Below are 24,671 nucleotides of genomic sequence, written 5' to 3'. Positions count from 1 at the left end.
TCTGAGGACAGGACAAGGAGTAATGGGCTTAAAGTGCAGCAGGGGAGGTTTAGATTGGACATTAGGAAAAAAGTTCCTAACTGTCAAGGTGGTCAAATATTGGAATAAATTGCCAAGGGAGGTGGTGGAATCTCCCTCTCTGGAGATATTTAAGAATAGGTTAGATAGACATCTGTCAGGGATGGTGTAGACGGAGCTTGGTCCTGCCTTGAGGGCGGGGGGCTGGATTCGATGACCTCTCGAGGTCCCTTCCAGTCCTATTATTCTATGATTCTATGATCTGTTTTTTCAGAAAAATTTTCAAAAAAGCAGACGTGCTCCTTCATCATCGCTGTAAACCTTGTTTTACGAGGAATAAGGGATGTGTCAAAAGAGTGCTTTTTTCCAAAATTTGGCGCCATGTAGATGCACCAAATTTTGGAAAACCCTCTTTTGACAGTAAAGCGGAAAAAGATACACAATTTGCATACCGCAAGTTGCTTTTCTTTTTCTGACTTACCCTTTCAGTGAAGACCTAGCCTCACTGTGCAGAATCCAGAATCTTACTATACTAATGTTGGGCCTTATCTCTCACATGAAACTGCCAACTGACCAATTACATTGGACTACCTAGGCCCATTGACAGAAATTCTGGGCCCTAGGACAGAAATCAATATCCCTACCTCCAGAGAATCCCTGGGCCGACCTAACCACAGCCTCAACCCACCTGCAGGAATCCCAGAGCAGTCACACCTCCCCCTCCCTTCCCCAGACATAACCTGCCTGCTCAGGGAAATCTGCAGCAGCATCTCTTGGTCCAAAGTTGCATGATAGGCCCCATGCAACTTCCAAGACCCAATAATCCCTCCTTGGGACCTGCATGTGGCATATAGAAAGCATCTGAATCAAGAGATGCTTTCCCCAGACTGCTGGCAGAACTACCGTAGTAGTGGCCAGGCCCCTGTGCCCCTGAGCAATTGCCCCTTTGCCTCCCCCGCCAGCCAGCCTGGAACTACCCCATCTGCAATCTAAATGTGTGTTCCTCTCTATCCCCATGCCTGGTTCCTGTTTCCTGTATGAAGAAAAGTCCCATGCTCACAGTAATGCAAGTACAGTCAGCAGCGAGGGTTGTGTTTGCTTTATATTCACTGAGAGCTTCTGCTTCTGTCTTTCATGCTCCTGATCCTCTTTCTTCACCTCAAGATTGGCACTTTTGTTGGTGAAAGTGAAATTTCACAGCTTAGGCAGCCCCCCTGCTGGGCGGAGAATTTCTTTGATTCCCGAACCACTATCTAATGGCATTTTTAAAAGAATGTGGGGATTAGCTTAGAAAAAACAAAACCCTACATGTAAGTAATTAATGCTCTGTACAAACGAGACTTATTTTCATTTCATGTGTCTAACACTGCAGCACTAAAAGAACAATGCTGACAACAAACAGTCTCACTTGACGGGAGGGCGTGTGGATTCTCTTTTGTTTGGCTGCTGTTAAACATTCTCATACCTGATTGTTGGGCCCGAATTGTTGGGCCCTTTTTTGGTGTGTGTTTGTGTCTTTACGACTGTTTAGTTTTTCATTGGCTTTTTGAATGGAGGGTGCTTCAGAAATAATCTGACAATATGTGCTTTACACACATGAATAATTCTTCCTGGTGTGAACCTTCCCATTGGCTTTGGTGCTGCTGCTTGCATGAGTCAAAACTATTCTCTGTGAACAGGGGCTTGTAAGATTGGGGCCTGATGCTGTTATGCTTTGAAGAAGACATGTTGCCTTTTGGCTAGAATCACATGTGATCGGTTGCCCCTATCTCTTCCCCCCCTCCCTTGCTCTGTAGAGAATTTGGATGAAGATACCAAGGGTCTACTGGGGAAAGTGTAAATTGTGTGGATGAGGCTTGGGGGGGAGGGGAAGGCATGCCATGCTTTGAATGAGAAAAGATCTGAAGAAAGTGAAGCATCAAAGATTGGCCACAGTTGGAGAAAGGACACCGGCTAGAGTAGACCAGAGCTGTGAGATGGCATGAAGGATGCCTGGCTGATGAATCTGAACATGCTCAAGATTAATCTGATCACCAGATTTGGGGTCAGGAAGGAATCCCCACCCCCACCCCAGTCAGATTGGCAGGGACCTTGTGTATGTGTGTGGGGGGGGAGGGGAGGTGTTTCTCCTTTCTCTGCAACATGGGGCGTGGATTACTTGCCTAGATCATCTGGGTATATCTCTCTTTGCAGAAGCCTCTGCCAGAAGCCTCTATTCTCTCTGTGGCATGCCATATTTCAGTCCCCCAAGGCTGAAACACTTTGGTCGAACTTCCCAACATAAATCAAACCTTTGCATCTAATTAAACCACAGAGCAACTTGGTGAGTCGTTTAAGTGCGAGTGAGAGAACAAATGCCAAGAGAAGTGACCAGTGCTACCGTGGCTTGTGCTTTCTGTTGGTACAGGAAAAGCTGCCCTTTTTCTGAATAAATCAATGACTGGGGTGGCAAAGATGCTTCGTAGCCTTCTCTGTATTTCTTGTTCGTCTATCCCTCTGGTGAGCTGTCCTTCATTCTGTGCATCACCCCCCACGAAAGGGCGTGGTAGGAAAGAAACAGGTGACAAGAAAGCCTATACCTTGTTCTAAAATATAAAGTGCATGAATTGGGTATTTAAAAAAAACTTGGCTAAAAGTAGGTTACATAACTTAAGCCAGTCTAAAATTATGTGCCAGCAATTTACATGAGTTTTATGTAACTGTTTATACTGATGTTTATTTAAAAATTACTACTTATCTTGGCAACCGCAGCTACACACCATGCATTCGCAAGCTCCGGAATACAGGGCACCTTCATTAAAAACACATAGTCACCCATATATTAGATACAAAAAACCCCCTTGCTCTGACATAACATTAAGTGTCAGATAGAAACCCACAACAGCAAAGACATTCAGTGTTCAAGACAAAGCAGGCCTTTTGGGTGTTGAGAACAGGACTGGAGCATGCTCCATCCTCAATTCACCCAGCAGCACTAAGGTATCCTACAGCTGAGCCACTGCAGGCCATAAAACCAGTTCTTGTTCTTGGGCTCTTATAAAGGACCCTCTTCATCTGTAGAGATTTATGCCTCTGATTTTGTGGGTTCAAACCAGACTCATCACACTTTTAAAATGCTGAGAGGAGGCAGCCTTTTGTTCTTTCTTCAAATTCCATGAGTTTGTATAGAGCTTTAATTCTGCCAACTTTTAAAATGATGCCATCTCGTATTTTATTTTATGTTTTCAACATAGCCAACATTAAAAAAAAAAAAAAAAAAAAAAAAAACCTTGGTCAATGGCCATTGTTTATGTAGGACCAACTCAAAAGCAATATTTAGTGCAATCTTGCCACTTCTGCAGGTACATTTTTAAACAACAAAGCGCATGCCCCACGTCTGTGCATCCTTCGTTGAAAAAAATGGTGTACTAACAATCTAAACCATCTCAGAGAGAGAGCCACGAGGAATTCTGGGGCACCTTAGAGATTAACAAAACTATATATATAGTATCATGAACTTTTGTGGGCAAAACCCAAGCTCATCTGAGGAAGTGGGTTTTGCTCACAAAAGCTCATGATACTACATATAGGCTACGTCTAGACTATATCCCTTTTTCGTAAAAAGGGATGTAAATTAGACGTATCGCAATTGCTAATGAAGCGGGGATTTAAATCTCCCCCACTTCATTAGCATAAAAATGGCTGCCACTTTTTTTCCGCACGGAGCTTTGTCGGAAAAAAGCGCCAGTCTAGACGCTGATCTTGCAGAAAATAAAGCCTTTTCCAAAAGATCCCGGGATAAGGGATCTTTATTTCCCGCTAGATCAGCGTCTAGACCGGGATAGCCAATTCCCAGCTTGCACTGGGTCCCAGTGCTGTGCACCAGCCTTGTAAATGTATTAAGAGCCTACCAGTTCTTAATATATTTAAAAGGCTAAAGCACAATGGGGGGGAACCAGTGCGAGCCAGGCATCAGCTGTCCCAGCTTGCGCCGGGTCCCCCTCACAGCGCTTCTCATTACATTTAAGAAGCAGAGGCACAGCGTCTGAGACTGGTCGCAAGCCAGGAATCAGCTGATTCCCGACTCGTGCCTGGTCCTGCTATTCCCCTGCCTCTATTGAGATGGTGCTGAGGGGAACCGGCTTTTAAGCCAACGCCCCCCCAGCACTGGCTCCTGCTTCCCCACCTCGCTGCCTCTGATAGCAGCCTTGCTGCTTTTGCTTATCAGATAGTCGACTAGTCACTTGCATCCCTACATTACAAAGTTATTTCAAAATAATAACTCCTGAAATTACTATTTTGAAGTAGCACTAGCTCAACTTAGAGCCCCAGGGAGCACTGAGGATTAATTACTTTGATAATTACTTTGATAATTAGTTTAATTACTTTGAATTACTCTGGGGAGTAGTTATTTTGAAATAACAGCACCTGAGCATCCACACTGACCTTATTTTGAAATAGAAATAAGGGGAGTTATTTCGAAATAACTCTGTAGTGGAGACATGCCTAAGGTGCCACAGGACTACTCATTGTTTTTTGTCCTAATTCACCATAGCTCAAGCTCGACATGCTCCATCATCCAAATTGGCTCTGAGGGTCTGATTCTCCGCTGCCCTGCATCTCAGTACAACATGAACATTGAGCGCTGCAAATTCTAATCTGGTAGTGTTTTTCACTCCCTTTACACTGGTGTGAATATCCACATAAAGTGCAGGGCAATCAGTAGTGAATTAAGGCCCATACAGGATGACCACACCAAGGGAAGAAAAGCATAGTCTTAACTTAGATTAACTAATGTGCATTAAAATAGCAGTGAAGAAGCGACAACTCAGCTACTAACATATTTTACAGCTCAAGTTCAACCCCAGGCAATCCTACAGAATTTCTCTTGAGCTGCTAACCGGAAACAAAACTTAAGTTGCCATGTCAAGACTGCTAATTGAACCCAAGTTAGGTAATGCAAGTTAAGAACACGCTTTCCCCCCCCACATTATGAATGTGTCTACACAGCAAAGTTATTTTGGAATAATGGCTGTTATTCCAAAATAACTATGCGTGCCTCTACACAGCAATTCCGTTATTTTGAAATAATTTCAAAATAACAGATGGCTTATTCCGACTTCTGTAAACCTCATTCTACAAAGAATAATGCCTATTCTGAAATAGCTATTTCGAAATAAGGTGTTGTAGACACTCCATTGCTGCTATTTTGAAATAGCCCCTCACCAGGGCTATTCTAAGTTATTCCTCCTTCCTCCTGGGGCTCTAACTTGAGATAGCATGTCTACATTAGGGAAACCAACCTCGGACTAATTTTGAGGCTTCCCTTCAGTGTAGACGTGCTTTATGTGAGTAAAGGGAACTGAATTGAAAAGAAGGGGAGGAGTAGAGTTTGGAGTACATGATGAGAAAGACACTGAGGCTATGTCTACACTGCGGAGACAAGTTGGAAAAATATATGCAAATTGCAAACCACAATTTATGTATTGTTTTCCATTTTTTTCCCCAAAAGAGTCTTTTCTGAAATTTGGCCTGTCTACACTGGGCCAAATTTTGGAAAAAAACTCTTATTTCGGAACATCCCTTATTCCTCTCACTGAGAGGAATACAGGGATGCTGAAAGAACACATCCGCTTTTTCGGAAACTGTTCCAAAAAAAGCGAATGCGTACCTTTTGAAGGTATCCCGGAAAAGCTCTGCAATCTAGACATAACTTGAGAAAACTGTTGGGAATAGAAGTCTCAAAATAAGACCCACAAGTCTTAATTCCCAGTCTCTTTAACAGACTCTTCTCTAAGCATATGGGAGTTCAGTCATTAACTTGAGTGAATGCAGGATCAAGCCCCAAATGGCCACCACAATTCTCTGGTCCTACCAAGCTGTGCTCAGAGCTTGGCAGAAGATGGTTTTGAGTGACTTTTGTGTTTGCCCTATTCTCAGGCTGAGCAGCCTGTCCCCAAATTCCAGCTACTGGGTAGCCAAAGTGAATTGACATTCTGGCTACATTCCAGCTATGCACAGTCCACTAGGGTAATTTGTTGACGAGCAGCTCCATCTGGCTTATCGCCGCTTTGCACCACTGGAATGATAACAAGAGGCCGTAAAACAATGGAGCATTAGTCTCTTAATTTCTGTGTATGTGTCAGACTGTGGATAACACTGGGATGCAGCATTTATATTCCGTGTCCTTTTAAGCATCCTCCTGTACCATTGAGCCAAATATTATCCTCCCAGCAACAAACGTTCTTACCGTGAAGTGCATTTCTACAACATACCACTGCCAATTATTCATATGACGCTAAAAAAATGGCATTCAAAACAATGGTGCCTGTAATTTATTCATTTCAATCAAGCTTTGCAAGGTAACCTAATAGTATAAAAATATATATATGCAATTAAGCGCCTGCCAAAATTCCTCTCAGTGCGCTCTGATAAGATGCACCAATAAGCACATTATCCTTACCCTGAAGTATTTTTCTGTATTGTGAGCCTCGTCAAATGTCAGTTGAAGTCAGTGGATGTGGTTGTATTTATAAACTGCTAGAAGGCTTTGCCCAGTTCTGGGGCCAGTCCACGGCGGAGGTTGTCAGCAGTGCCTGCCTGCTGACTCCTCAAGGCAGGCCTCAGGTGTGGGAGGCATGCAGGCTGCTACCGACTTCTCCTTAGGGACAAAGAGGAGTACACAGGCTGCCCACCAGCTTCTCCCCAGGGCCATGCAGGCCTCCTGCCAGCTTTCTGGGGCCAGCCCAGGCCAACTGTGGCAGGGGACGTGCTGACAACTGACAGTGCTCCCCAGAGCTGGGCTGAGGTGGTGGAGGCCATGGTGACCCCCTGTGGTCATTTGTGACTCTAACTGTGCCTGCTATCACACTCCTGCCTTTCCATTTGGTGTGAACTGCATTCCATGCACATGCCATTGTCCTAGAACAAACAAACCCTGGCCTTGCTTTAAGTTATAAGAGGAAGCTGCCTACGAAATATGGTGGTCCTAGTTCTTACCATTTAAGAGGAGTTCTTGAACAGACTTACAGACAGACATACAGTCAGATGCACAAACTGTCTAAAATATATAGTAGATTATGATGACTAGGTTATAGACATGCTAGCTTCTTTTCATTGCTACTATTCTATATAAAATACTATTGTACGTATTAATAAGAAATAGAACAAGGTTTACTATGCAGTAAGGTGATTTTAAAAATGTATTTGTACCTCCAGATCCTCACTCCATTCATCTGAAGAAGTGGGTTGTGCCCATGAAAGCTCATGATACTATCTACATTTTTGTTGGTCTCTAAGGTGCTGCAAGACCATTCGTTGTTTTTTTTAAAAAAATTTTTGTTACAGACTAACGCAGCTACCTCTCTGGGACTGTTCTATATTGTGTCATCATCTTTTCAGTAAAATAGGTTGAAAACTGGAAAAAATGTGAAAATTAAAATTGGGTTTAATAAAAAAACCCAAAACTTTGATGAAACCTTTCATTGCAACAAATATCTCGGGAGAGCAGTGTTCTGTCAAAAATAAAAATTCCAATAATTTTTTTTGCCAAAAACTTTAAAAAATTGGGCAATTTCAACCAGTTCTAGTGGAAAATGGGGTTGAATATTTTTCATTGAAACTTGCCAATGAGATGAATTTTTGCATCCATTTTGAAATTAGTGAAATATCAACCTGCTCTAGCATAGCTGTTGAAAAACATTTTCAAAAAATGTGTGTGGATTTTTGTCAACTGTTAGGCATTTCTGTCACAATTCAAAGTTCTGTTTGAAAATGTTGCTCATCTCTGTTTTTAAGAGCAGCTGTTGGGTTGGAGGGCAACTGCAGCTATAAAATGGTTACCATGGTCTAGCCTGTGGGTACGAATTAGAGGAACCCCATCAAATTTCTCACCAAACCTCGGCAACATAGGCCTAGAAATAAAGGCCAAATCCTGGTGTTGCCAGTGAAGACTGGGATAGCTCAGGTGATCTGAGGATAAACACTCAGCAGCTATCTTTACTGTTGCTCTAAAAGCATGAGTGATTTGGAGACTAGCCCTCAAATATATGGAGATACACCTATCTCATAGAGCTGGAAGGGACCTTGAGAGGTTATCAAGTCCAGTCCCCTCCCCTCATAGCAGGGCCAAGTACCATCCCTTACAAATTTTCCCCAGATCCCTAAATGGCCCCTTCAAGGATTGAGCTCACAATCTTGGGTTCAGGAAACCAATGTTCAAACCACTGAGCTATCCATCCCCTCCTCAAGCTGGTGGTACGCTCACAGTGTAGACATACCGTTACTATGGCAACCATTCTCCCCTAGACCAGTAGTGCAAGTAAACAAAAGTGTTTGCTGGTACAGGAGGGGGAGGGAACACCACTGGGGGAGGCACATGACCTCCTCATGTGCCCCCCCAATGTGATTCATCCCACCCCCCAGCCTTGGACCCCCATGTTCTTCCCCTTCCCTCCCACCCCCAACCATCCCATATGGAAAGAGGGGGGACTCGGGGAGGTACAGACCAGGAAGGAAAAGGACAAGAACATCCCTCCTCCTGGCTCTTACATGCTCCCTACACAGAGGTGCTGTAGCTGTGTACAGCTGGAGGCAGAGTTCTGCTTCTTTTCCCTAGGGAGAGGTAGTGGGGAAAGAAGCAGAACTCCAAGCGCCAGCCCTGTGCCTATATGCCAGTGCTCTAAGGAGGGGCAGGAAGTGCATTGCCATGCCTGAGAGGAGAAGAGTTTATTCCAGTACGTCGTACCCGCTACAAACAGCTTGGGGGTGTGGCATACCAGAGTGTCACCATCTTACTGGCGGTGACACTCTGGTATGCCACAATAGTTAGGCACCTGCCCGCTGCTTAAGGGCGTACTAGTTGAGAATGTTGGTCAGGTGCTGCGTGAGCGTATGAAGAAGAATCACTTGTCCTTATCTCATGCCCCCAGCTAGATATGTGAGACAGGGCAGCAGTTTTCTCAGGTTTGTTAACAACCCCTGCAGAATTCCTGTATTTTGGGAGCTCAGATGCTCCCATTTGTTCTCCTTTGACTTTCAATTTTTCCAGTGCCTAAGAGCACTGTCTGCTGGAGGTCACTGAGGATGGTGTCTTAAGGTGCGTCTACACTGCACACTTAGCTCGAAATAAGCTCTGCAATTTGAGCCACGCAAATTGCGTAGTTTATTTTGAGCAAATATCCAACTAGCTTATTTAGAAATTTGGCGCAGTCTACACCATGCCAAATTTCAAAAATAGAACGCCATTCCAAAATGTGTCTCAGCCCTCATGGAATGAGGTTTACAAGAACGTCAGAAGAGCACACCCGTTATTTCAAAATCTATTTCGAAATAACGGGCGCACTGTCAAGACACGGAAAACACTATTTTGGGATATTGGAAGTATCCCGAAATAGCACTGCTATCTAGATGCACCCTTACACTTCTGCTGTGTCTTTCAGCAGCTCATTCAAATGCTTTTGGGTTGCTTCAATAATCTCCTTTCTTTTTGTCCAGAACCGTTACGCTACATTGCAGAGTTCTTCACCATCTTCTCTTCTTTCTTTTTTCTGTTTGCTGGTATGGCAGTCTCCATTAACATGGTCTTATTTGTCTTCTTTTTTACAACAGCTATGTCCGGCCTGTTGGCCTGCACTGTTCAGTCTGTGCCGATTGCCAGATCCTATAAAATCTTAGCCTCTTCCTTCTCTAGAGAGGTGCGTTTCACATTCGTACTTGCCACAGAGGTTCCAGTACATTCTTGGCAACCGCGTTGTGTCTGGTCAGATATTTCCTCTTCCTCAGGCTCTTCTGAAAAGGAAGAGTTGGTCAGGGTGGAGAATGTGTTGAGTGCCTGCTCAACATAAGCTCCGCAGTCGCTTCCTTTTCAGCACTCATTCTGCTGTTCAGTTGGTCAATTTTGTTTTGAATGTAATTAAGGTCTGCTCTTGTGCCCTCATCATGAGGCTCTGACTCTTTTTGGAGGAATCCTTCTACAAGCTATTAGCCATTATTATTACAGCCTCCAGAGGTCGACAGTAGACATGCGGCCCCATTATGCCAGCTGCTGTCCAAAAACATACAAAGACACAGGGGCTTGATTCTCATTTGCACCAAGGCCTTTTTACTCCTCCTTGGTAGATCACAGAGGGCCTTAAAATGGGCATAAATTATAGAGAGGTGTCAAGGAGCCTTAGTGTCAATGAAAAACAGAGCCACGCTCCTTACCTGAAGGACTTTCCTTGTATTAAGGACCAGGTCCTAAAGCTGAGCTCTTCAGCCATGCTTCAAATCCTTATGCTGGTACACCGGTAAGAGCAGTGTAAAGGGACCCTAAAAGCCTGGTTCCCACTGGAGGAAGGTTCCCCTGGCACAAGCACTGGGGAAGGTGGACATGATGCTACCTTCCAAAGACTTCCCTGTAAGCCCTGGAACAGTGAATGTACTAGGGCAGAAAGGGCATGCTAGGATGGGGCTGCAGCATAAAATAGATTTCTGGTAGAACTACAGCCCATGGGACTTCCTGCAGAGGCTGCTATAGTTTATATGGTCTTCCGGGGCTATGTTATTTATGCCCAGATCCTCTCCAATCTTCAGAGCAGCCAAGGATTGGGAAGGCCCCAAAGTGCTTGAAGCCACCATAGTCCCTTCTCCTGCCGAGCCTAAAGCATTTTCTCAGGCCATGTCTTCACTAAACAGAAGCTCAACCCTACTGTGATCAATCTTCTAGAGTTTGATTTAGCAAGTCTAATTCAGACTCACTAAATCAAACTCTGAGGGCGCCCCTGTTGGTAGCTTCTGCGAGGAGCAAGGGAAGCCAATGGGAGCATTTGCCCCTGTTGGCCTCGCACTTCTGGACAGCAGGGAAACTTGAAATAAGATACGTTGACTCCAGCTACATAATTAACATAACTGGAGTCGCGTATCTTGATTCGACCTTCCCTTTTAGTGTAGACTTCCCCTCAGATGCACACCTTTTCTCATGCTAAGTAATACTGACTCGGACTGCCGGCCCATTCGTCTGAGTGGAGCAAAGTGCTGTTCCACAGAATCGGGCCCTACATGACACCATCTTATTTTACCTGGATCCTTGGGAAGATAAAAGGCATCTGAAATGACTGAAAGCCCATTTGTTAGGGGCTCAGCAGCTTAGGGCAGGCTTCTCCAATGTACCCTACATGTCTGAGCTAGCAGCATGCATACCAGACTCCAGTCCTAAGTGATTTAATACAGCTGAGTTATAAAACCCTGAAAATCATGGTTTACAATGGAAACTCTGACAAGCCGTCAAGTATAATGGCACTTACAGGCACTGCTATAATTAAATCTTCCACATTAAAAAAAAAATCCCCACAACATCTTACAGTAACAATCTCTTCATAGAGGCGGATGGAGATACCCCTGTAATTTCCATTAAAGCAGGCAGTAGATAAGTAGTTAAAACTCCATGGAACTCGAGGAAAATATAGCCTGAAAAAAGCCAGAGGCAAATGGACAAAATCAAGAACAACATTGTTTACTCAGCAGCGAATGTGAATTTTCAGAACAGGGCATGTGAGAGCAACCACCACATAGTGCTGTGTGAGAGGAACCATGGGGGACGGAATGAGGAGAGGAGGGAAAGGTGGCAGGGGCCTCTTCCCTTTGCAACCCTGCAGAAATATAGAAATTAATTGCTGTGTACGCTGAGCTGAAAATATTGTGAAATATTTTCTTTTTTTCCAAATAATGCAGACTCAGGTTTACCTGTGATCGGGGTGAGAATCGCATGCTCTAACTAGACCTTTATCGAGTGCTTGATCTGAAAATATAAAGCTGATGACAACTAAGCCTCTGAAAATAATAACAGCCTTGGGGAGTTTGGAGGATCTAAAATGTAGAAGTCTTTGGGCCAGCTTCGTCTCTCAGTTACTTTGGTGTAAATTCAAGAAACAAACGGAGCTTCTTCACGCTTACATCAGCACAACTGAGAGAAGAATAAGGCCCTTAATGAGATCTGCTGAAATACGTGTCCAAGAAGACAGCTTGTCCACAAGTTTGAGTCTGATGCATTTTTGAAGTGGATGACTATTAAATCCCAGAAGCAAGAGTCTACAGTAGTAACTGACCCTTAACTATTCCCAAGGTACCTGCCATTGCTAGAGTACAATTTTTTAAATAGCAGGCCATTTTCCTGTCACTTGTCACACGTCCCCACTTGCTTGTGCTCATTTTAAAAATGATTTAACTTGTCTGCATTGCGCTATTTTATATCATGTTTATGTTTTCATTCATTTTTGCAAGAAATGAAAGGGGGAGATTGACAGCAGTGTGACTGATCCAGTAAACCATTCTCTCATACCCCTTATACGTTCATGGGAATGCTTACATGAGTAAAGTTAGCACACCATCTGGTTTAGCCTGCAGAATAAACCCCTTCAATTGCAACTCATATGAACATATGACATTATTTGATTCCCTTTCATAATAGGCTACTTCTCAGTAATTCGTTGTGGCTCTGGGGGACTCCTGTGATTGTATAACACAATCTGATATAGAGTAGGATCTGGTCCTATGTCCATTGAAGTCAATAGAAAGATTCCTATTAACTTCAGCGAGCTTTGCATCAGGTCCAGAGAAGACAATTCTGTTGTGGATTAGGAAAAACATCACTGAAGCTGGAGGTTGCAACTCCAACCCATCTTTTAAGATAGCTGTAAGAAACAGATATGCTCCTTTATAAAAGCTTATATCTAAAGCTAATATGTTTGCAAGTCTGCCCAGGAATTAATACTTAGTGTGTAAACAGTTTCAATGGATATTGTTTTGGGTGGGATGGTGGAGGAGAGAGAGAAAGAACATGCCACACACAGCATAGACAAGCACAGTGTGGCACTAGCTAAAAAGTTTTGGGACTATAAGTCAAGAAGTTATCTCCTCTTTGGTTCCTTCTGTGTTCAGCAAAACAGGACTTTGTACATTCTTTATAAATAAACCAGATTGCACCAGAGGTATCTGTCCCATCCCATTTCTGCTCCTAACTGGAACCATCTGCAAGAACACAAAGTTTCATTAGCCACTTGAGCCAATTTTGGGGCCAAAAAGGTGGTGGTAATCTTCTGTGGGCTGGATCCTGCAGTCCACGCTACACGCTGTGTTATAATATGCCGGCCATTTTTATTCAATCCTGGGAAACAATGACTGAAAAATACTTGGAGTTAAACATGGACATTCAGTGGAATGCTATTGCCAAAAAGAGTGAATGTGATCTTGAATGCATAAATATGAGAGTAGAGTATTTGGCACTGGTCTGTCTGCTGCTGCAATACTATCTAGTTCTGAGGTTGGCAATTCAAAATGGATGTTGATAAATCAGAGAGAATCCAGAGAAAAGCCACAAGAATGATCAAAAGGATGGAACTTGTGCCTGATTATGATAGACCAGTGATGCTCAATCTCTGGTGGTCTGCAGACCCATTGGGGTTCATGGACTATGTCTCTGGGGGCCACAAAAAAACTGACTGACCATTATTATCTAGGTAGCTACGTCTACACTGCTTCCCTCTTGTGGAAGAGAAAATGCAAATGGAGCACTCATTAGCATATGTCGGAAGAGGATAGGCAAATGAGAGCACGACATATGCTAATGAGTGCTCCGTTTGCATTTCCTCTTCCGCAAGAGGGAAGCAGTGTAGACGTAGTCATAGAGAGACAATAGATTTCCAAAGGTGTCTGGACCTCCACTGAACATTTCCAAAGAGGTCTGCTCCTCTATTTGAAATTTTGTAAGAGTCCACAAATGAAAAAGAGTGAGAGAAACACAAAGAGCTCAATCTGCTTATTTTACCAATGGGACTGGAAAGGGCTGACTTGATCACAGTTTATACACCTCTGGGGAACAGATTATTTAATAATGGGCTCCTCAGTCAAGGAGACAAAGGTATAACACAATCCTCTGGTTGAAAACTGAAGCTAAAAAAGTGGAGACTGTAAATCACATGTACATTTTGGTACTTAACCATTGAAACAATTTACCAAGTGTCGAGATGGATCCTCCATCGCTGTCCATTTTTAAGTCAAGATTTTTTTTTTTTTTTTTTTTGTAAAACATGTACTCTAGGAATTATTTCAGGCAAGTTCTGACACAGAAGGAGGTCAGACTAGATGCCCACAGTGGTCCCTTCTGGCTTCGGAATCTATGAATCTATGATCAGACTTTGGCATGCATGTGAAACTTTACTGATTCCTAGGGGGCTCTACATAGGCACAAGGGTCCACCCATGCAAATCTGACTGCAAGGCCAGAGGCTTTATGTTGGCTTTGATTTGTAGACTTGCTTCATTGTGTCTTGCACTCTGAAATCCTCCACCCAATATATATTTTCCTACTGCTGCTTTTCCTTTAAAAGGAAGTGGCTTAAATGAGAGCAAATGCTGACTGTGCCTTGCATGCCAAAACATTTAAAACTATATCTTTATGGAAAGCTTTTGAGCTATTTTTCATTATTGAAACACACATCAACCACAAGCAGTTGTCATCCACACTATTGTGAAACATCAATATTTTGTCTTGTCGTAGAAATGGAAGAGTTAATAGAGAAATGGAAGGTGTTTGTGTGTGGGGAGAGGCTGGTTAATTTCCAAGGTGCTAAACTACCTCCATTTATTTGCCTGACACTGGAATCTGATTACATTTTCTCTGTGTTATTTATTTTCTAGTGGAATGGAGCTTTTCTGAAGACTTTTCTCCTTTGGCTGGGGAAATAATCATGGATAATCTTCACTCTTTGAGATGCACCATCACAGGCCTCAGAATGGTAAATGCCAAATCATTAATTTAGATCTTCAACTCCTGACACGGAACAAGGGCTGTGACATTTGCACCCAGGCCTCTTGGCAAGAGTAGGAGAGTGCCATTCCTCTGACAGCAACTGCCAGTCATTAAGCATGATATGCCTGGTATCCATAATCCAAAAGTCACAAAGGAACAGAGAGATAGCATGAACTGTTTTGTAAATTGTCATGTTCCGGGGAGATCAGAAGAGATTGGAATGAAAGCCGCGGCTCTGTGGATCACAGGATAATCTGAGTGCAGATCAAAGACTCCTGAGCGATCCAATCTTGACTCCCTGCCTGATGGTTAAAATAACAATTCTATCTCGTCTACCTCATTCAGGAACAAAGTCACTGATTGCCGTCTTTTAAGAAAAAGAACTAGGGCAGAGATGGCGAAAATCTCTCATGAATATTCACTTGGATTTTTAAGCAAGCTAACGTCAACCATATGTTTGCAACCCTTCTCTGCAGGCTTTTTGTGAATATTTAGGCATGCAAATTTTGGTCCTGCGAATGCTTGTGGAGAACAAATCTTGTTCAAAATTCATACAAATATTTACGCTGGGACCATTCCTTTGGGGCTTCACCCTAGCACCCATTGAAGTCAATGAGAATCTTCACTAGGTGTGGAATCAGGCCCTTAAGACAAAATCGTATGAGGGAAAATGACAAGCTTGTTCCAAAACCCATTGGGCCAGGGCGCTGAAACACAAATGTTAGAGATCAGACAGGGTACCTGGGTTAAAATTCTCAAATATGTGTGTCTAGGGCAGGGGTTCTCAAGCGTTTTGGCCCACAATCCATCCCTCTCAACGCAGACCTTTCCACGGACCACCATGATGACAATATGGGTGTAGGAGTAGGTGTGGGGTCTGGCCAGGAGGGAGGGAGCAGAAGCAGGTTGGAGGTGAGAGTCTGGCTTAGAGGTTGGGTGCAGCAGTGAGCTGGAGGTGGCAGGAGGGGGAGGATGCAGGAGCAGGGTGTGGGGTCTCAGGAGGAGTGGGGTGAGAGAGTGGGGTCTGGACATGAGAGGGATGGGGAGCACTTACCTGGCTCTGTACCTCCCACCACTCCCAGAAACTGCCACCTCCCCCACTCTGCTCCCATTGGCCGTGATTCTGGCCAATGGGAGCAGTGGACAAAGCCTCCAGGTGAGTGGTTTTCTGTTCTGCTGTAACCCACACACTTAGTGTGGTTCACTGTCCCATGTAGTGGCGTTTGGATCATTTACAGTGAGAGAGAAGAACATGGGAGCTCTGCAGCATAAGCTGAGAGCCAGCTGGCTTTATAGCTCAAGTTGTAGAGGTTCCTGCTCTAAGCTCCAGAGGGCCTAGGTTCAAATCTGCCCAGTGGTGGTTATACTGCCATTCCCCCCACCTGGGGGGAATGGGCATGGCAGTGTATGGAGCTTCTTCCTTCCCCTTCAAGCCAGATCTGGCCCATGAGGCTCCCTCCCTTGCAGCAGGAAGCCTGTTCTGATGCTCCAACCTTGCTGGGGGGGGGGGGTGGAGCTCCACCATAGGCTCCCTGCTACAGGAGGAGGGCAAGCCCTAAGCCTACAGCCCCATGTGTAAGACAATCACAGGTCACTAATGGTCCATAGATCACACTTTGAGGACCACTGGTCTAGGGATATGTCTGTGCTGCAGGTGAAGGTTGATTGAGTGCAATGTAACTCGATTAGAGTTAACTCTAATCTAGCTGTGAGACTTCAACCTGGAATGTCCAAACCTTCTGAGATCATGGGTACTTGCTTAGGTCTCTAGCTCCTGCAGCTTCACTGCTATAGGTACTCATGCCAGCTAAATCTAAATCAGTGTGGGTATGTCTAGACTACATGCCTCTGTCGTCAGAGGCATGTAGATTAGGCTACCTGGCATAGGGAAATGAAGCTGCAATTTAAATAATTGTGGCTTCATATAAATTAAAGTGGCTGCTGCACTCTTCTGACCAGCTGTTTGTCAGCAGATCGGGGCAGTCTAGACGCACTGCGGTCGACAAGGATGCCTTTGTTGACGGGCGCAGGTAAACCTGGTTTCACGAGGCATACCTGCGCCTGTCGACAAAGGCAAACCCAGGCTCAGGATCCATACAGCTAGTTATGCTCTTAACTTCCATTGGTTTTGGTGGATCTGGGCCTTTCACCACAAAGGAGAGGCAATATCAGCCACTTCCTGGGGTGTTTTGAGGGTTGAAAAGTGCTTGGAAATCCTCTTGATGTGCTAAATGTAGAGGTGGGGTAGAAGTGCCATATTTGCACTACTGTTTTAGTCAAGGGCTGATCCATTCTAGTTGTGATTGTAATTGTCAAAGTCGTAAATTGCCATCTTCCATACACACAACCACCGTACAGTCCTCCTCCCATCTTTCTTAACCAATGCTTTGTAGCAGAGCTATTTAAGAACTTGTCCGCTGCAAGACCTCGCTGCAATGGAATGTGTTAATGAGTGACTGCCAGCCCCAGTTTTGAGTAGCCTAGCTCCGGTGGTGTGACAAGGTGTAAAAGCACTGGAGCATGTAGGGAGTTATCAGGTTCCTGCCTATCACGTGTCTCATTAGGCTAGAGTTATAAAAGGAAACAGGAAGCTGATGCAAAGGAGGCTGCCATAGGGTTAGGGTGTGGCCCTATGGTTAGGGTGTGGGGTAAGGCTAGAAATGCCATACATGCTTATATAGCAATAGCTTGAGTTGGTTTGGTCTGATTTTGAATCTTGCCCCAAGGAAATGGGTGTGAGGTGCAGCAGAAGGCTAGCTCAGGGGCTAGGGTACTCGTGAAGAAGAGGAAAGATCTAGTGTCAAATCCCTACTTTGCCACAGACTCCTAGCATGACCTTGGGCTAGTCACTTACCCTCTCTGCCCCCACTGGGACTTCCCTACCTCATGGGGGTGTTGTGACAAGCTTCAAGACACTTAAGGTATGTCTCCACGGCAGTGGTATTCCATTATTCCGAAATAACAGTCTGTGTCTACACACAAGCCGTTATTTTGACATAATGTTAAAATAATGTCCAGCTGGAGGACTTCTTACTCCAACTCCCATGACCCTCATTGTACGGGATTAAGGGAAGCCAGAAGCAGAGCGCTCTTTCGCGGGCTTCCGTGTAGACAGCGCCAAAAGCCAAAATAAGCTATTTCGACTTAAACTACACAATTGACGTAGCTCTAGTAACATAACTTATTTTGGATTTAGCCCTGCTGTGTAAATGTGCCTTCTGATACTACAGTAAAGGGATCATGTAACTACAGCACAGTGACCTGTAATTTCCTTCCATGGCTGGTGAATCTGTACAATGGCTTACAAATGAGTTAAGGTCCTCATCCTGCCAATACAGTGCTGGAAGTAGCACTTTTTATTGTAATTTCAGCAGGACTATATGCAGGCTTGGGTCCTAAGCACCAGTGTCCGCCACCCTTATACATCAGTAGTCCCACTGAAGTCAGTAGGTCTGATTCTCATTTACACAGAGGCCTGTTTACATTGCCAGAGTGGCATGAGGACACCTTCATGCAAATGAGAATCAGGAACCCAGAGGATTCCTTGGCTGCGTCTAGACTGGCAAGTTTTTCCGCAAAAGCAGCTGCTTTTGCGGAAAAACCTGCCAGCTGTCTACACTGGCTGCTTGAATTTCCACAAGAACACTGACGATCTCATGTAAGATTTTCAGTGTTCTTGCAGAAATGCTATCCTGCTCCCGTTCGGGCAAAAGCCCTCTTGCACAAATACTTTTGCGCAGGAGGGCCAGTGTAGACAACGCGGTATTGGTTTGCAAAAAAAAAGCCCCGATCACGAAAATGGCGATCGGGGCTTTCTTGCGCAAAACCGCATCTAGATTGGCACGGACGCTTTTCCGCAAAAAGTGCTTTTGCGGAAAAGCGTCCGTGCCAATCTAGACGCTCTTTTCCACAAATGCTTTTAATGGAAAAACTTTTCTGTTAAAAGTATTTGCGGAAAATCATGCCAGTCTAGACGTAGTCCTTGTGAAATAAGGTACTCTCCAATGTGAGTAAGGGTATCAGAACCTCACCCTTGGTTATGTTCTTAGGGCTTGTCTAGGCATTGCCAGAGTCTGGCCTACAGGAGTATGTATGTAGATCACACTAAAAAGTTGTGCTCTAACTGCTCCAGGTTAACCCTGCTCTTGGGAACTAAAAATACCTAGTGCCCATCCATGTAATCCAGTTTGAAATGGAACTATGATAGAACCCAGCAGAGCTGATGGCCTCTGCAGGCACCTGAGCGAGGGGGTGGGCCTCTGTGCTCCTGAAAGGAGCGGTGTCTCAGGTAGAAGGGGCTGAACCAAGGCAGTCAGCCCTCTGAGACCCATGTAGCATGTAGCGCAGCGCTCCCACAGCGATTTAAAGGGCCCAGGACTTTGGCTGTTGAGCCCCTTTGAATCGCTGGACCCCGGGGCAATTGCCCCTTTTTCCCCCTCTTCACAGGCCTGGTAGAACGTCAAAAGTTGGTATACCTTGGGAATGGAGATGGTTCAGAGCTCTGAGATGTGTGTAACTCCGAACAAAATGATATGGTTGTTCCTTCAGAATTTTACAACTGACTTAACTTTCAGACAAAGAAAAATCCTGCCTTCCCTCCATTTTGTTTAGTATTGTATTTGTGTTTTGTTGTTGCTGTTGTTGTGTTGGTTTTGGTTTTTGTCTCCTCTGCTGCCTGACTGCATACTTCCAATTGCAAATGAGTGTGTGGTTGACTGGTCAGTCTGTAACTCTGCTGTTCATAATGCTGAGGTTCTAATGTGAGTCAGAGTGAGCAGGGTATCTTTTAGTTTTGTGCCAGCAAAGTCTACGTGGAGCAAGTAGGGTGCAACATGTTAGAGCGCTGTGCGGTTCACACCTTCATAGCTGAGGACTGTGGTGCAATGGATACAATAGATTAGATTACAGGCAGTCCCCGGGTTACATGGATCCGACTTACATCGGATCCCTACTTACAAACGGGGTGAGGCAACCCCGCACTAGCTGCTTCCCCCCAGCAGACCAGGGAGACGTGAAGCTAGCGCTCCCCCACAGCAGACCAGGGAGACGTGGAGCGGCTTTTCTCAGCAGACACCTCAGCTTGAGAATAAAGGACTGAGGGAAGTGAGGTGTGGGAGAATAAAACTGAGCTCTGGAGAAATGTTTGGCTAGAGTTTCCCCTACAATATGTACCACTTCCGACTTACATACAAATTCAACTTAAGAACAAACCTACAGTCCCTATCTTATACGTAACCCGGGGACTGCCTATAATAAGGAATCAATCATCTTTGTAACTCCAGGCTTGGACTGAACCAGAAAAGTTGTTTTACATTTTGTTTGGTTTGTTCCACGGTTGCCAGCCTCCGTGCTTCCTGGGTTCCTCCAGGACCAGAAGAGAAGGACCAAAATACCATGAAAGGAGGCTGTTTCTGCAGTTTGTTCCAACCTGACTAGAATGGGAAGTGCAGTAAATCTAGCAAAAGAGCCCTATTCTCATGACAACTCCAGCCCAGTTTTTAGACCAAGTGGATGGATACAGTTAGATATGCTTTGTTAAAATCCAAAAAAATTCACTCAAAGCTTATTTTAATTGATCCCCATCAAAGGGCTTACTTTACTGTGAGGAGACAAATAAATAACCCCCCCTAAAACTGTAATCATTACTTCATTATACATTTTCTACGGTCCTGATTCTACAACCTGTGGAGTGAGCAGTACATATGTACCAATCTCACCACTTTGCCACTGACTCACAATAGAACCCTGGGCAAATTATTTAACTTCACTGCGCAGATTGTTGAATTCAGTAGCCCTGTTAAGGCTTGTGGGACTGGCTGTACGTAATTTTAAAAGTTGCTGTGCTAAGGATTTATTAGTTCATGTTTATATGGGGCACTGAAGAAACAAAGTATAAAGTACTGCTGTTAATGTTAATAAATGAAATGTTTAATACCCCTTTGTTTCCTTTCCAATGCATTTGCAGGGCCAAATTTATTACACTCGGGTCTCAGCATACAACATGAAGGGATGGGGACCTCCACAGACTACCACTCCAGCCTGTGCTGCTCCTTCTAGTAGGTTAAAATCTCCTATGCTCCCCATGATTGATTTATTAAAGCTACTTTATCAGAGTTGTTTTGTTTTTACAATGAGCTTGTGCAAATGCAAATCCATTGGAGGTCAAAGGATAAAATGGGCGTCACCCAGGAATGAAATAAATAAAATAGAACTTCAAGCAAAACAAAAACAAAAACAACAACCAAAAAACCCAACTCCAGCAACAACAACAAAAACTGGAAAAATCTATATATTTTTATTGTCCTGCATTGTTTCCTCTTCCAACCTTTTTCCAGTCCTTTGTCAGCAGGTTGTGTCTTTAGGACCTGATCCTGCACACACACATGCATGAGGTTTAGGATTTTGATCCTAGGTCATGTCTACACTGGGGAGTTATTTAAAAATAACTTCCTTTATTTCAAAATAACAAGGTGAGAGTCCACGCTACCAAGCCTGTTAGGGTACATCTACACAGCAGCGTTAGTTTGGAATAACTGTCGTTATTCCGAAATAACATAGTGTGCATCTACACAGCAAGTCTTCATTTTGAAATAATGTCGAGCTGGAGGACTTCTTACTCTGACTCATGGTAACCCTCATTTCACGGGGAGCAAGGGAAGTCAAAGGAAGTCTGCTCTTCCTTTGACTTGCTGCTGTGTAGACAGCACTAAAAGCTGAATTAAGCTATTTTGACTTCAGCTACGCAATTTATATAGCTGAAATTGTGTAGCTTAATTCAATTTTAGCCCTGCTGTGTAGATGTACCCTTATTTCAAAATAATGGACTTCTTATTTTGAAATAATAACTCCTGCTTGTGAAGACGAATAAACTTATTTTGAAATTGTTATTTCTGGAGTTATTATTTAAAAAAAATGTATTTTGAAATAACCTGGTAGTATAGATATAGCCCTGATGTCCCATAATAGGCTTCTGTCGTATTGAACTTTCTGTAATGTAAGGAACAGAGCAGATCGTATTCTAAATCTGACCAAGCATCAGGAAAACATTGATAGTGAAAACAATTCTGTCCTGTGTATGGCACTGAAACAAACTTTGTGGGCCCAATCCTTTAAGATTCTGTTGGATGTTAATTCCCATTGAAGTCAATGGACTTCTCACATAAGTAGAGGTTCTTATGTGCACAGTAGCACTTACGTAGTAGTAGTTAAAATGTTCCACATGACTGAAAAACCTCCTTCCTTTTAAAAATCATGGTGAGTTTTCTGAAACTCCACTGGGACCATAATTTTACTTTTGCAATTTTTTTAAATTTATCCTAATGGCGTCCTATTGTTAGTCACTTTTCCTGGATTAGTATTTGCTGCAGAATTGGCCAGGCACATTGCAGCTTCCCTTGTATTGATTAGTGTGCTGAAGGTTTTCATTTTATTGCATTAGCACTTTCTTTTATTAGGCTAATGTAACCATTTAATAAGCTTGAATGGTAATGTGAGAACATAAAGGAATCTGGCCAGACACTACATATCTGAGAGATGTGGGAAGTGTAGTTTGGGTAATTGAGACCGTTTCAGTATTATTGTCTTATTCTGGGCCAAATGCTGCTCTCACTTACACCAGTATAAAACCAGTGTTACTCTAAAAAATCATCTATTTTTGGTGTAGTATAGTCATTTCTGCTTATCGTGGGTGCATCTACACAGCAGGGCTTAGCTCTAAATAAGCTACACAAATTGAGCTATGTCAATTGCGTAGCTTATTTCGAGTTTGGGAGCATCTATACAGCACTTATTTCAAAATAGAGCACTCTTCCTTTGACTTCCCTTGCTCCTCATACAATGAGGCTACGTCTACACTGGCACCCTTTTCCGGAAATGCTTAAAATGGAACAGTTTTTCCGTTATAAGTATTTCTGGAAAAGCGCGTCTACATTGGCAGGATGCTTTTCCGGAAAAGCACTTTTTCTGGAAAAGCATCCGTGCCAATGTAGACGCGCTTTTCCACAAAAAAGCCCCGATCGTCATTTTCGCGATCGGGACTTTTTTGCGGAAAAGACTACTGTGCTGTCTACACTGGCCCTTTTCCGGAACAGTTTTTCTGGAAAAGGACTTTTGCCCGAATGGGAGCAGCATAGTTTTTCCGGAAAAACAATGACGATTTTACATTAGATCATCATTGCTTTTCCGGAAAAGCAAGCAGCCAGTGTAGACAGCTCGCAGCTTATTCCGGAAAAGCGGCTGCTTTTCCAGAATAACTGGCCCAGTGTAGACACAGCCTGAGGGCTGCAGGCGTCGGAGTAAGCAGTCCTCCAGCTTGACAGTATTTTGACATTATTTTGAAATAACTGCCTGCTGTGTAGACGCGGACTAAGTTATTTTGAAATAACAAATGTTATTTCGAAATAATGTTGCTGTGTAGACTTACAGTGGAGTGATTCCACTGACTTAGTCTGGAATTATATCAGTGTTACAGAGCAGAATTTGGTTCTTGACACCTTAAAATGCTATGCCCCCTAAAGAAGGGGATTGTCACTTTTACAGGAACTCAGTGTCAGTCAATAGAACATGCCTTGCGGGACAGGAGACCCACAACAAAACATTTTACACTGCTGCCCTGTATTGGACCGAGGTATTATTTTGGGAATATTTCAATGTCCCACCCTTCTGACAGTGCCTCTTTCTTTGTATTCTTCTTCAACCCTTTAAAAATATTCTACAATAAGAGCCTCATCCAAAGCTCATTGAAGTCCAACAAAGTCTTGTCACAGACTTCATTGGACTTTCCACCAGGTGCAGTTGAACCCAGACAAGAGCTGGTTAGAAAATGGGGGTTATTTTCCCGCAGAAACGTTGTATCTAAAGTTTTTTTTTTGAAAAACTCCAAAAATAAAAATAAAACTAAAACCGAAGAATTGAGTTTCAAATGGAAAGGTTGGGGATTGGCTTTTCTGACAATGAAAACCAAACCATTTCGAGGCAAGCAGGCGCGTTCCACAAAACTTTTGTAAAATCCCAATTTTCTGTCGGAAAAAGTTTGGATGGAAAATGTTTGACCAGCCCTATCCCAAACCCTGTGGCCCTTCCTGCAGCTGGTCTGCACCCACAGAGGTGCTGCCAGGGCATGGGAGAGAATGTCCCCAATTCAGGAGCAGCCAAGGGTGGATAGAAGCAGACATGCATTGGCCTTCCTTGCTTGTCCTGCTGCTATGGAGAATCAGCGGTGGGAAAGGAAGCACTCATAGAGCTCGGTGCCGCGGGGACACAAAGTTACAGAGAACACATGGGCAGCCTCAGGGAAGTTAAAGATCCGGACACTTTATTTCTGCAACAGCTGAGGGTGTGTTTAGACCACACCTCTCGGTCAATAGAGAGATGTAGATTAGGCACATCGAAATTGCTAATGAAGCCAGGATTTAAACATCCCATGCCTCATTAGCATAAACATGGCCAACGCTTTTTTTCGAAACGGAGTTTAAAAAAAAATAGCAGTCTAGACGCGGATCTGTCAAAAATAAAGCCTTTTTCGACAGATCCTGTAAACCTAATTTTTTAAGGAATACACGATCAGTCGAAAAAGGCTGTATTTTCGACAGATCCCCGTCAAGAATGACAGGAGTTTTTTTCGAAAAAACTCTGTTTCGAAAAAAAGTGGCAGCCATGTTTATGCTAATGAGGCACGAGATATTTAAATCCTGGCTTCATTAGCAATTTTGATGTGCCTAATCTATATCTCTCTGTCGACAGAGAGGTGTAGTCTAGACACACCCTGAGAAACCAGGTGAAGTAAAACCACCTTTCCCCTGCTTCCTGCCAGGCTTCGACTTCTTTGACAACAGTGAGGCACTCAGGGAGGGACTGCAGTGTTATATTTTAGAAGAAGCAGGTATGGC

At 43.8% G+C, this 24,671-nt stretch overlaps 1 protein-coding gene across 2 annotated transcripts in view; it reads left to right on the top strand.

The window, feature by feature from the left end:
* ANKFN1 (ankyrin repeat and fibronectin type III domain containing 1) overlaps positions 1-24,671 on the top strand; it is a 364,510-nt gene that overhangs the window by 279,710 nt on the left and 60,129 nt on the right. For both annotated transcript variants that reach the window (XM_075903834.2, XM_075903832.2), the window contains 2 exons: positions 14,673-14,770; positions 20,750-20,840. In XM_075903834.2, the coding sequence (XP_075759949.2) occupies positions 14,673-14,770; positions 20,750-20,840 (189 nt within the window). The remainder of the gene's footprint in view (positions 1-14,672; positions 14,771-20,749; positions 20,841-24,671) is intronic.

Source organism: Pelodiscus sinensis, chromosome 20 (assembly GCF_052426305.1).
Source record: "Pelodiscus sinensis isolate ZL-2025 chromosome 20, ASM5242630v1, whole genome shotgun sequence".
NCBI lineage: Eukaryota > Metazoa > Chordata > Testudines > Trionychidae > Pelodiscus > Pelodiscus sinensis.
Note: the sequence above shows the minus strand (reverse complement) of the source record. Positions and strands in the feature narration are given on the sequence as shown.